Here is a 14,421-nt window from a genome sequence, read left to right on the forward strand (position 1 = left end):
TCTGTCAGGAAGTTTTTAATTCACTGGCAGATTGATTATTTCATTACAATGGCACCTGTCAAGGGGTGGGATATACGTATTAGGCAGCAAGTGAACAGTCAGTTCTTGAAGTTGTTGTGTTGAAAACAGGAAAAAAATTGGGCAAGCGTAAGGATCTGAGTGACTTTGATAAGGGCCAAATTGTGATGCTTAGATGACTGGGTCAAAACATCTCCAAAACGGCAGGTCTTTTGGGGTGTTCCCAGTATTCAGTAGTCGGTACCTACCAAAAGTGATCCAAGGAAGGACAACCGGTGAACCAGCAACAGGGTCATTGTCTCCCAAGGCTCATTTATGCACATGGGGAGTGAAGGCTAGCCCGTCTGGTCCGATCCCACAGAAGAGTTACTGTAGCTCAAATTGCTGAATAAGTTAATGCTGGCTATGATAAGACAGGTGTCAGCAAACGCAGTGCATTGCAGCTTGCTGTGTATGGGGCTGCATAGCCGCAGACCAGTCAGAGTGACCATGATGACCCCTTCATGGCAACGGTATTCCCTGATTATAGTGGCCTCTTTCAGCAGGTTAATGCACCCTGCCGCTCTGCAAAAATTGTTCAGGAATGGTTTTAGGAACATGACAAAGAGTTCAAGGTGTTGCCTTGGCCTCCAAATTCCCCAGATCTCAATCTGATCAAGCATCTCTGCGATGTGCTGGAAAAAAAAGTCCGATCCATGGAGGCACCACCTCACAACTTACAGGACTTAAAGGATCTACTGCTAACGTCTTGATGCCAGATACCAGAGAACACCTTCAGAGGTCTTGTGAAGGAACATCAGAAACATGAGTACATCAGAAAGAGGGCCCCCCAGGATGAACTGCTGAGTGAGTACCTCAAGCAACAGAAGACAGAGTACGGAGGAATAAGAGGAGGTATCATGGAAGATCAAGCCCCTCCATGGGATGTACCATCGACAGATAGAAGACATGGCTGATCTCGAGAAATCCCACCAGTGGCTAGAAAAGGCTGGACTGGAAGACAGCGCAGAGGCTGTGATCATAGCAGCACAAAAACAGGCACTCAGGACCAGATCAATTTAGGCAGTGGTCTACCACACCAGACAAGCCCCAAGATGCAGGCTTTGCAAAGATGCCCCTGAGACAGTCCAACACTTAGTAGCAGGGTGTAAAATGCTAGCTGGGAAAGTGTACACTGAAAGGCATAATAAAGTAGCTGGGATAGTGTACAGGAATACCTGTACTGAATACAGACTGGAAGTCCCCAGGTCCGAATGGGAGACACCGCCAAAGGTGGTTGAGAATGGCAGAGCTAAGATCCTGTGGAACTTCAAGTTCCAGACTGACTTGGTTAGCCAGCAGGTGCTGGCTAACCAACCAGACATTGTGGTGGTTGACAAGGAACAGAAGACAGCAGAAGTGATGAATGTAGCAATCCCAAGCGATGGCAATATCAGGAAGAAAGAGCATGAGAAGCTAGAGAAATACCAAGAGCTGAGGGAAGAACTAGATTGTATGTGGAAGATGAAATCCACAGTAGTCCCAATGGTAATAGGAGCACTAGGAGTTATAACCCCCAAACTGGGAGAGTTGCTCCAGCAGATTCCAGGAACAACATCTTAGGTATCTGTCCAGAAGAGTGCGGTCCTAGGAACAGCTAAGATACTGTGCAGAATCCTCAAATTCCCAGGCCTCTAGTAGAGAACCCGAGCTTGAGGAAGACACACACCACCCAAACAAGGGTGAGAGGGAGATTTATGTATATATATCTACTACTACTACTACTTTCGGCTGCTTCCATTAGGGGTTGCCACAGCGGATCATCCGTTTCAGTTTCTTCCTGTCTTCTGCGTCTCCCTCTGTCACACCAGCCACCTGCATGTCTTCCCTCACCACATCCATAAACCTCCTCTTTGGCCTTCCTCTTATATATATATGTATATCGCACACACACATACATACATACATACATGATAGATAGATAGATAGATAGATAGATAGATAGATAGATAGATAGATAGATAGATAGATAGATAGATAGATAGATAGATAGATAGATAGATAGATAGATAGATAGATAGATAGATAGATAGATATTGATTTATTTTTCTTTTCTGATAAAATGATGCACTTTCCATCTGGATAGAGATGAACTAGACGTTTTCCTAAAATGTTATATCCTTGTGATTTGTGAGTCCCTGACCCATAAATCTCTGATCTTGGCAGACAAAAACAATTTTCAAAACCCATTTTGTTCAAAATGAAAAAAAATCTAAGCTTCGATGCCCCCCTCCTGTCTCCACCCCTGCCCCCCCACCAAAAAAAGAAAGAAATATCAGAACATTTTTTTGAGTTAAAATGAAATCAGCAGATAAAGATGCATCCAACTAATGTTAAACTCAAAGTGCTTAATTAAAAAAAAAACTAAATTACAACATCACTTGTTGTGAATACTGTTTGCCCTGTATCTCCCATTCCATCCTTCCTCTGCCTCTCTCCATTTTCCTCCATCTCTCTCGCTTCACCCTTGGCAGTGTCACCAATGTGTAAACTCTCTGCTGTCACGGAGACAAGCCCCTCCAGACAGCCTGCATCCCTCTGCACAGAGAGACACCTACCCTCCCCAGACAAATGTGCTTTGCTCGTCCATACACTGTAGTGCTGACTGAGGCTGCCGTGTTTTTATTTTAAGCCGCTGCACTGTACTCTTGTGGTCCTCACAGAGAGAAAGGCAGCTTCGGGACAGAGAGGACAGACAGAGGAGGAATAATCCTTTTAAGTTGCTAAAGCTGAGCCGCGGCTCAATTGGACATGTCTGGCCTGAGAGGATGTTCTTTGATGGGAAAGGGAGAGTGGCAGATGATTGAAGTATGGATGGGTATGGGTGTGTGTGTGTGTGTGTGTGTGTGTGTGTGTGTGTGTGTGTGTGTGTGTGTGTGTGTGTGTGTGTGTGTGTGTGTGTGTGTGTGTGTGTGTGTGTGTGCACATGTTTGCATGCTTCTGTGGCTCATCTGTAAAGAGGACTAGGAGCAAGTGCTCCCCAGGGGTTTGATTGGTGACCACCACAGATCTGTTTGGTCTCCTTGTTAGACTCTCTCTGACCCATGCTCAGGACCATGGTGTTTATGTTTTCCCTAAACCTGCTCTGACCCCATCCCCACCACCGCTCTTACGCTACGCCATTCCTCATGTCCTGCTGCTATCCAGCTTTAGCTATAGCCCTGGCCTCAAACTGGAGTCAGCAGAGTCACAGTACTGTATTTGGAAGGTCACAAAGCTGATGATGCCTGCAACAGCCAGTGTTTCCATCAACAGTCATGGAACCTGTCAAAGGGTCCTTCTACTTGTTTACTCATTGTAAGCCACTCTGGATAACTCGTTAAAATTATTTAGAAAGCTGAACACTTGAATTGAGCATACTCTCTATAAGGTAGACACGCTGAGCTTTGCCACTTTACCACTTAAGGATATGAATGTATGCCAACTGTGTTCTTACCATCAGTGCTGAAGTTTGGTTGTTAATTTTCAGCTGAAATATTAACAGTGAAATGGAAAAACTTTTGAATATTACAAATCTTCAAGTCACAAATTTGAAACGAGCTCTGCAGAGACGGCAGAAGATAAAAATTAACAGGATAGAAGACAAGAAAGAACTCTTATGTATTCATGTTAGGGTTTGCACCATGATTGCCATTCTTATGCCATTGTTGTGAGGGTACTTTTTAAATCTGTGCCCCGTAGAACCAAAATTTAGTTGTTTGCTGCACATTTTTATTTTTGAGATTGAAGTTTTGTAGGATCTTAAGGAGAGAAGAACATAAATGCCCACCTCAGTTAGCAGCATTGCTCATATTGGGAGGGCAGCCTTTCAGCCATTTGATCTGCATAGAGAGGTGAAGCCAAAGTCAGCATTCAATTTCTTTTTTTTTTCTCCCCAATTGTATCCGCCAAATTACCCCACTCTTCCGAGTCGTCCCGGTTGCTGCTCTACCCCCTCTGCCAATCTGGGGAGGGCTGCAGACTACCTCCTCCAATATATGTGGAGTCGTCAGCCACTTCTTTTCACCTGACAGGAGTTTCGCCAGGGGGACATAGCGAGTGGGAGGATCACGCTATTCCCCCCAGTCCCCCCCAGAACAGACACCCCGACCGACCAGAGGATGCGCTAGTGCAGCGACCAGGACACATACCGACATCTGGCGTCCCACCCGCAGACACAGCCAATTGTGTCTATAGAGATACCCGACCAAGCCGGAACTAACATGGGAATTCAAACCGGCGATCCTTGTGTTGGTAGACAACGGAATAGACCGCTACGCTACCCGGATACCCAGCATTCAGTTTCTTTCTTTGCTTGCAAATTCCCTTCACAACACCATTGAACTTCCTACAATCTGTTTTAAATAATCACAAGCAGTATGACTATAAACCCCAAGTACAATACAAGTTTGAATTGTTCTCTGTGAGACTGATGCAGAATCATACCCAAAAAAAACCACCAGTGCAAGAACACTTGCATGTGTTCCTTGCACCCAGCACTTCACATTGAAGGGAACAGATAGTGGACATCGAACTATACGAAAAAAGGACTCTGTCACATTCACCTAGCGATATTGGGACAGAGGTGGATGAAATAAGTCATATGGTTAGTTTAGTGTTGCATAACTGTGCAAACATTTGTTTATGATTAGTAGTTCTCAAATATAGTGGTAGCCATTCAGGAGTTAAACCCACTGTTAACCATATTTGGATAATCCTGATGCTCTGATATACATTAGATCCATCGGTGATCTCATTAAGTGAGTTTTTGATACATTGACAACAAAACCAACCAATCAGCAAATGTCCTTTCATCTGAAGCCCACAATAGACTTACATTTATCTGCCCAACTACATGACAAGAGAATCGCTGTCATTCCGCGATAACAGTTTCAAAGGCAATCCAGTCATTGTTGAAAACATCAACTTGATTGGCTGTTATCACGCAAATGAGATTACCTCAGTTACCCACTGGCATTTTTAGTTTGCCTTTGATGCCATCAGTCTCTTTCAAGAGCATGGGTGACTCAAATTACCAATCAAGGAGTTGTGAGCTTTATTGAATCATCTAGGGCCACGACCTTGTAATTTGTAGTGTTCTCCTTTGAGGTCCAGCCTGACTGCTTGGGAAGGTTTTTAGGATGCTAAGCACTGTATTTTCTCACCACGTACTGCCTGCCTTTGAATTTAAGCACTTCTCGACCAGTTTGAGTGACACTTACAGTGGGAGAATTAGCTAATAACTGATGAAAGTCTTGCCTATACTTAGGTCAGCTTACATTGTCAACTCATAGCACGTCCTACAATGTCATCACAATTTCTTGGCGCATAGGGTGAAGCTCTCATCCAGTATGACTAATGGTCAATGAGTAAAGGGTTTAGTGTCTTACTCAAAGACATTTTGGTAGGATGTAGTGCTCCAGGTAAACACAATGACTGATCAGACCTGTAAATTTTATATTACAGGGTCTTTTAAAACACTAGGCCTACTGCTACTGCACACATCCATACCACTATCATACAGATCCTGAGCTTATGGCAGCATGGTGGCCCAGTGGTTAGCACCACTGCCTCACAGCAAGAAGGTCCTGGGTTCGAACCCCAGGCCATCCCAGCTCCTCTCTCTGTGAAGCTCTCTGTGTGAAGTTTGCATGTTCTCACCGTGTCTGTGTCGGTTTCCTCCGGGTGCTCCAGTTTCCTCCCACCATCAAAAAGACATGCATGTTAGGGTTAATACTCCTGTCTGTGCCCCTGGGCAAGGCAATAGAAAGAACAACTGGAGTTGGTCCCCGGGTGCTGCAGCTGCCCACTGCTCCTATATAATAGGATGGTTTAAATGCAGTGAACAAATTCATTGTAACCTGTACAATGACAAAAATAAAGTGGCTTTCTTCTTCTTCTCATCACACTGTGGAGCTATGCATACTTGAAGCAATGTTTCACGTTTGTAAAATGGTGCCAGCTATGGGTCCTTTACAGCAGGCATAATTCTTTTTTGACCATGCATCTGTCAAGTTACCTGCACCAAGAATTGGAAATATTCTACCAATATGAAATGTCACCTTCAGTGAAACACAAGGGTTGGATGCTTTATACATGCACAAATGCTAACTCTCACTTCATGTTAGCATATGTCCCATTGAGGTAATGAGGTCATGTTTCTGCATGCAATACTGACCATACGACTAACAAATCTAACTAATACGTCTTTCTTTGTTGTTTTTTTCTACCACAGTCTCCAACCAAGTGGTACATGAAGCTTGTGCCTGTAAGTCAACTAACCAGCACTTTGCTATCACATCATCTGTGTATTTATGTTGATCGTATCACTGTTCTCAGGCCTGGTCTCGCTCTCTCTCTCGCTCTCTCTCTTTCAACCAGCTTCTGCTTTTCTTTTCCATGAGTTTTTGTGACATTGTTTAAGTCCATGTGAAAAAAAAAATACTGGTTGGTAGTTGTCACTCGATGTATTCCCAAGATAACACCACACAATGAATGACACCATAACTCCCATGATCATACATTATTCAGTGTGTTGTCTATGAGGCCTCTCGAGTTTTTGTTTGTTTGTTTGTTTGTTTGTTTCGAATTGTCCATTTTGTGCGTTGGCAGAATGTCCTTGTGATTGTGCTCTCAAAATCTTATGGTACTTTTTTTTTAGCCAAGATGCCATTATGGTGGTTTCTTGTAGTTGAACCCAGGAACCCCCAAGGGTTCATTAAACAGGTTGCATAGGGGCATCCGGGTGGTGTGGCGGTCTATTCCATTGCCTACCAACATGGGGATCACCGGGTTGAATCCCTGTGTTACCTCCAGCTTGGTCGGGCGTCCCTACAGACACAATTGGCCATGTCTGCGGGTGGGAAGCCAGATGTGGGTATGTGTCCTGGTCGCTGCACTAGTGCCTCCTCTGGTCGGTTGGTGCGCCTGTTCAGGGGGGAGGGGGAACTGGGGGGAATAGTGTGATCCTCCTACGTGCTATGTCCCCCTGGTGAAACTCCTCACTGTCAGGTGAAAAGAGGCAACTGGCGACTCCACATGTATCGGAGGAGGCATGTGGTAGTCTGCAGCCCTCCCCGGCTCAGCAGGGGAGGGCTGCAGACTACCTCAGGGGGAGGAGCAGCGATTGGGGACAGCTCGGAAGATAATTGGCCAGATACAATTGGTGAGAAAAAGGGGGATAATTCAAAACAAAAAAATTTTTTCATGGGATCTGTGGAGAAAAATTAAGAAAATATTCATTTTGTTTCAATTTCATTTGTGAACTGGCAAAGCTCTGTCTACCTGGGTCTCTTTGACATGAAAAGGTTTGTAAATCCCTGTCAAGGTTTATGCTCTCTTCTCTCAGGACTCTCTCCCGTTCCCTGAGAAGTTATTATTTATGGATGTTCATTTGTGTTTACAATCTGATATATTATCTCTACCAGGTCTGTGAAATTAGTAGTCTTTGGTCATTTGGTCCCAGTGGTTAGCACTGCTGCCTCACTGCAAGAAGGTCCTGGGTTTGAACCCGAGGCTGTCCCAGGTCCTCTCTGTGTGATGCTCTCTGTGTGAAGTTTGCATGTTTTCCCCTTGTCTGTGTGGGTTTCCTCCGGGTGCTCCGGTTTCGTCCCACCATCAAAAAGACATGCATGTTAGGGTTAATACTCCTGTCTTTGCCTCTGAGCAAGGCAATGGAAAGAAGAACTGGAGTTGGTCCCCGGGTGCTGCAGCTACCCACTGCTCCCATACAATAGGATGGGTTAAATGCAGAGAACAAATTACATTGTAAAAATACAACGTCAAATAAAGTGACTTTCATTTATAGCGATTCATGCATCCACAGTTAAGTATAGAATATTGATTGGCGTTTGCAACTGACATTCTGAAATTGGGTTCATAACATTTGGCTAGATTTTTACCTCCCCCAGACAAAATATGCTGACTTTCTTTAAACTATAGTGATAGCAGGTTCCACCAAAGGATTTGTGTAATGTGTCTCACAGGCTCGCTACAGGAAGGAGCAGACCACAACCCAGTCCACTCCTTGGATCCCACCAGTGGACAACCTACTTAAGGACAGCATAGACGGCTCGGCCCTGGCCGCCCTGCTCCACTTCTACTGCCCACAGCTGCTACCACTGGACGGTAGGGACAAGGGGCATGGGTGACACACGTGTGTGTGTGTGTGTGTGTTTGTGTGTTTGTGTTTGTGTGTTTGTGTATGTGTTTGGATAGGTGATCAGGTTGATGACCATCTAGGTTTGATTAAACAGTATGTGTTTGATTTGCTGTGTGTATGGATTTGTGTCCATGTGTACGTTTCCTGGTTAAATTTGGCTTGAAACAATGAAAACCCATTTTTCTTACTTATTTTCTTTCATCTTTGTCTATCTCAGTTAAGTCAGCAACTAACAAGCTATTGGTTGGCGCAAAGATCAGGTATCACAAAGTAAATGTTCCTAGATCACATCAGTGTGTTGATGAATTCTTTTGACACTATGCAAACACACACACACACACACACACGGCAAGAGACATTGTTTACTCAGTTACATAGCCAATTGTTACTGTGTTATGTGTAACAGAGACAAACGATTGCTAGGTCCACTTGGCCTCCTCTTTGACCACACTAGAGTGTCATATGAGCATGTTGATCAATGACGTTATCTCACAGTCTCAGCCCTGATTGGTGAATCTGCCTAACACCACTGAGCTTAAATACTTTGACACTTTGTAACTCAGCATTGTACTTACCATTACCACTCAGGCCCAGCGCTATTTTGGAAGTACTGTCAGGACACTGGAAAACGCCACTGAGCCATATAGGATCCCTTTAATCATCCCCTTAGATACACATTGACAAATTTATCCAGCCGACATTTTTTCGGTCATATACTGACAGCCTTCAGAGCTCTGTGGTGCATATTAACACCAAACTGGTGCTTCATTTTGGTCTACAATCCTCCAACCAACCATCGATGGGTCTTTTTGTCCCTCCAGATATCAGTCTGAGGGAGAATATGTCGCTGGCAGACAGTTTGTACAACCTACAGCTCATCCAGGACTTCTGCAAGGACAACCTCAACAGCTGCTGCCATTTCAGTCTGGAGGACATGCTTTACGCTTCCTCTACCATCAAGGTATTGTAAAACACTGGCTGAATGAATTTTTGATTCTTGTACCCAGTGAAAAAAGCTGACTCCTATACTTGTAAACGGACTAATTAGCTGACTCCTATACTTGTAAAGGAAATAATCGCACAAAGTTTAAGAGTCACTGCACGCTTAAACACATTTTTTGAGTCACAAATATCTCTTTATTTCAATGGAGGACCACAACCCTAGATGAAATTCAATATTTTTAAGGAGATATAGTAAAATCTCAATTTCCTGTGATTAGTCTGCCATAAGGTGCACAGTACTAAATGCTTGCATGTCCCGCGTACTTTTTTTCAGACATGTCACATATGCAAAAAATATGGAAGTTATGATCATATCAGAGAGACAGTCTGATCCGAACCAGCCAGTCCCTCTTAACTCTCGTAGCCCCCCTTCCCATCCACCCCTGTATGTCTATGTTATTTTCATCTGTCGTCTTGTTTCACTCCATTTATTGTAAAGTGACTTTGAGTACTTGAAAAGTGCTATATAAGATTGATTTGTTATTATTATTATTATTAACTTGTCTGTGCTAGTAGCACCAACCAAAATTTGCATTTTTCAAATATAAAAGAGGTGGAGCACGGCTGATACAGGGGGGTGACCTTACTCTTTAAAAAGAATGATCACGGGGCATCCGGGTAGCTGGTGGTCTAGTCTTTTGCCTACCAACAGGGGGATCGCTGGTTCGAATCCCCGTGTTACCTCCGGCTTGGTCAGGCATCCCTACAGACACAATTGGCCGTGTCTGCAGGTGGGAAGCCAGATGTGGGTATGTGTCCTGGTCGCTGCACTAGTACCTCCTCTGGTTGGTCAGGTCGCCTGTTCAGAGGGGAGGGGGAACTGGGGGGAATAGTGTGATCCTCCCATGCGCTACGTCTCCCTGGCGAAACTCGTCACTTTCAGGTGAAAAGAAGCAGTTGGTGACTCCACATGTATCGAAGGAGGCATGTGTTATCTGCAGCCCTCCCCGGATCAGCAGAGGGTGTGGCGCAGTGACCAGGATGGCTCGGAAGAATGGGGTAATTGGCCAAGTACAATTGGGGAGAAAAAGGGGGAACCCCCCCCCCCCTAAAAAAAGGAATGATTGTACTTCGTAAAGCTTACAATGTAACTGCATGTTTGACAACTTAATAATCTTCAGAGTGGGTCCTCTATAGTTTCTGAGGTACTGAATAATAAAGAAGATTTTTTTTCAAAATTATAGTTTACTAGTAAGTGACCCGCAACCAAGTTGCGGTGATCATGACGTTTATTAGCTATCCACCCGTCTAAATCTCCCTCCTCTTCATCCTGCCAGCTAACCGCCTTCCCCCTGCCCCTAACCCCCCCCCCCTCCAACTCCCTCCCCCCAAATGCTCAGAATCATCTGAAATGCTGAGAAGTGGTTTTTAGCCATTTTTAGAAAAATGCATATTTTGCATATTTATGCATAATTATGCATAATTTTAATTTTCTGGGATTTTTCCCTTACTCTCAGAGACAATATCTACCACCTCCAAAAAGAATTAGGCTCATAAATGCTTTAGTTTTCGGTCCCGCTATCTACACTAACACACACACACACACACTAACACCACACACACACACATTCCGAAAATATATGAGTAGAAGGTGCGAAAGTACCCACACCTGTACGACACATCACAGAGAGGATACATACCACCGTCTCTTCAGTTTATTTTCTCGTAGAGCCAGCAGGCAAGAGCATGTCTTCCTCGTCGTCAGTGTCGGACGCCATTACAGAAGAGTGTAAACAACACGCAAGCATTGTGGGTAATGTAGTGTTTCACGGACAGTTTTACAGGAAACTACAACGCGGAAGTGCACTCGACTATGGAAGCCCAAGTGACTGCGGACATTCCTCGTGGAGTCCGCTCCGCATATGTTCCGCCCGAGTATGTTTGGGCCTTTAAATCTGATTCATCAGATAAGACACTCGGACACTTCCACGTGCGCAACAGCGGACAACTGTATTGTTCGTCAGACCCGCCAAAACCCGAACCGCCCGCATGCGCTGAGTTCCATTCAAAAACAGAAAACTTTATTGAGTTCACTTCACGTGACAGCCGCCATATACGCCCGTGCTCGACCCATGCAAATACGACTCTGACGTTGTGGCTTATTTCACGGACGCTTTCTATTTCCAACGCTGCTCGCTGTCTCCGACCGCCGTCCAGCAACCCGTTAAGAACGCGAGGTTTGTGCGAACGGCGGAAAGAGCCGAGGCGTGACGTAGCCAGAGCCCGCCATCTTGTTGAACTGCTCAGGATTCTGAAGGGATTCCACATATTTTATGCATATTCCGCATATTATGCATAATTTTAATGTTCTGCTATTTTTCATAGGTGCCCCTGATCATCCCCAATAACCTCCAAAAAGAATCGAGGCCCCAAGTGCTTCAGTTTGGCCGTTTATAGACTCCCACACAGACACACACCAGACACACATTGTGAAAATACAGGAGTCGATAATAGTTTAAGATATTTTACGTTATGGAAGATGTTTTGTCTCTAAGAGGCCTCTCTTATGGAGACAAAACTGTGGTCTCTCTAAGGGTCTTTGTGCATCTCAGGAAAAATAATTGGGTGTGAGACATGGGTTACACACTGTATGGGATGAGTTCAATGATCAATTAAGAGGATTTCGAGTAAGTTTCTTTCTGCTTTCACTCCAGTTTAAAAAATGTGCCTCGAGAATTTATGCAGGGTTGTCAGTTCAGTCTGAGAGCAATGTCTGCCAGATATAACTTAGATAAATTATGAGTGAACTGTGCCTTTCAAGAGACATTCGTTGACCTTACCACTAGAGAGATGTCTTTCTCCCATCAAACTAGGATTTGCATAATTTCAAGACTTTGATTCCATAATGAAGGAACAGCAACTAGCTAAGCTGCCTCAAAGAGGACACGCTTATGACTGCTCCCTATTAGGTTTTAATGCTTTTGAGTGATAATCTTAAGGCGATGTTTTTGTTTTGTTTTTTACCACCAATAAATGATGATTGACTTTCTAGAATAGAACGCCTGATTTATTTATACATTTACATTTTATGGCAAAGCAAAAAACAAAGGGCGGCACGGTGGCACAGTAGTTGGCACAGTCACCTCACAGCAAGAAGGTCCTGGGTTCGAGCCCCGGGGTAGTCCAACCTTGGGGGGTCATCCCGGGTTGTCGTCTGTGTGGAGTTGGCATGTTCTCCCTGTGTCTGTGTGGGTTTTCTTCAGATGCTCCAGTTTCCTCCCACAGTCCAAAGACATGTAGGTCAGGTGAATCGGCCAAACTCAAATTGTCCCTAGGTGTCTGTGTGTGTGTGTGTGTGTGTGTGTGTGTGTGTGTGTGTGTGTGTGTGTGTGTGTGTGTGTGTGTGTGTGTGTGTGTGTGTGTGTGTGTGGGCCCTTTGGTGGCCTGTCCAGGGTGTCTCCCCACCTGCTGCCCAGTGACTGCTTAGATAGGCTCCAGCATCCCACGACCCTATGTAGGCTAAGCGGTTTGGATAATGGATGGATGAACAAAAAACAAAGTGAAATAGGAGAAGCAGATAGACTTGTGGGAGTTGGGTTGCTCCGGTGGTGAGTCATGCCCTGGAATACAGATAGAGAGGTGGTGGATGGAAAAACTGTTCAGTCTTCACCAACCACAAGCCTGCACCTCTCACTGCTCTCTTTGTGTGTCTGCATTTGTTTTGTCTTTCTTACTTTCCTTTCTTTCATTTTTCTTTCTTACTATCTTTTTCTATCTGTCTCTCCCACCCTGATTCCCTCCCCATTTAAGTTCTCCCACACCCACTTCTCCACTCCTGCAGTGGTTTCCACATGTTGCCTGTATGGCGTCAATAAAGATGTTGTGTCTCCTTTGCGTGGCCACCGGTGATGTGAATAGAAACTGGGATTCTGTATGTGACATGAACGGAGTGTGCCTGCCGTAGAAACGGCTAGGGAACAAGTTTCTAAATTCATTCTCTTGACCTATATTTTTTCTTGCACTATGAAAAAATATGTAGGCCACATTTAGAGTCTTTAGCAGAGATGTGTATGAGGGAATTGTGTAAGGTACAAACGGTATAACCGCAAAACCCCTCCCTACTTTATTTTAACGAGCAGATGGATGATTTTGATTCGTTAGTGTGTGTCTGGCTAGGAAACTATTTTTTTTCATCTGCTGGCCATAGTTGCACTATGGAGTACGAACTCTACAAACTCAATTACGTTTTTATGTTAAATATAACGGAGCCTGGTTGGTAGAAAGGGAAAATGTATCAGTCATGGACAAGTTAGGCACCATTTGGGTAATGTTATTTTCTGTGTTTGTGTGTGTGTGTGTGTAAGAGAGAGAGACAGAGAGAGAGAGAGAGAGAGAGAGAGAGAGAGAGAGAGAGAGAGAGAGAGAGAGAGAGAGAGAGAGAGAGAGAGAGAGAGAGAGAGAGAGAGAGAGAGAGAGAGAGAGAGAGAGAGAGAGAGAGAGAGAGAGAGAGAGAGAGAGAGAGAGAGCGAGAGAGAGAGAGCGAGAGAGCGAGAGCGAGAGAGCGACAGAGAGAGAGAGTGACAGAGAGAGAGCTGTGTAGGCAATACAGTACATGACCGTTCAGGTTGAGTCACATTCTCTGCTGAATACCAAGCCAAACATTTGTCAGACTGTCAGACCAGACATGGGCTTTCACACCATCCCAAAGATGCACAGGCAGCAAAGTGTTTGTACCCTTAAAGAGAGAATTATTTTGCGAGTCATTTTTGATATGCTCGGGTCCGGATGACATCTCTGACTTAACATTGTATTAAGGTCCATTGTTCATTATTCAATAATCATTGTTGGAAGATAACACTTGGCTCGGTATATGTATGGCAGACGTAGGCAACTGCGTGACATGGCGTGCCAAGTGGATGCAGGTTTTCCTTCCAGCAGTCACTACACCATCCGATTTCACTCATCAGCCCACCTTCAGCCAAACAGGACGGACTAATCTATGAAATCACCTGGTGTAGTGATATGCATTCTCCTCAACTATAGTCTACGTACATCAGCATGAGACACTGAATTACAATGTGTAGATATTGTGTTGCTAGTATATGTTAGGAATGTGTGCTACAAACCAACACCTCTAAATTCAAACATTGTGCCAAATATTTACTTTGGAAATTATTCAAATACATCCAATCATTGTCTCACTTATCAGCCTCTAGATTGGCAGTTTTAAGGTAAAAACTGCAAAATAACCCACCATCTGAATATCTGGTTAACTAATATTT

At 44.4% G+C, this 14,421-nt stretch overlaps 1 protein-coding gene across 1 annotated transcript in view; it reads left to right on the forward strand.

Annotated features, from left to right (window-relative positions):
• Positions 1–14,421, forward strand: part of camsap2a (calmodulin regulated spectrin-associated protein family, member 2a) — a 59,189-nt gene that overhangs the window by 26,210 nt on the left and 18,558 nt on the right. Inside the window, exons 5-7 of the mRNA XM_056276450.1 lie at positions 6,272–6,304; positions 8,022–8,163; positions 9,019–9,158. Of these exons, the coding sequence (XP_056132425.1) occupies positions 6,272–6,304; positions 8,022–8,163; positions 9,019–9,158 (315 nt within the window). The remainder of the gene's footprint in view (positions 1–6,271; positions 6,305–8,021; positions 8,164–9,018; positions 9,159–14,421) is intronic.

This window comes from Lampris incognitus, chromosome 3 (assembly GCF_029633865.1).
Source record: "Lampris incognitus isolate fLamInc1 chromosome 3, fLamInc1.hap2, whole genome shotgun sequence".
In the NCBI taxonomy this organism is placed as follows: Eukaryota; Metazoa; Chordata; class Actinopteri; order Lampriformes; family Lampridae; genus Lampris; species Lampris incognitus.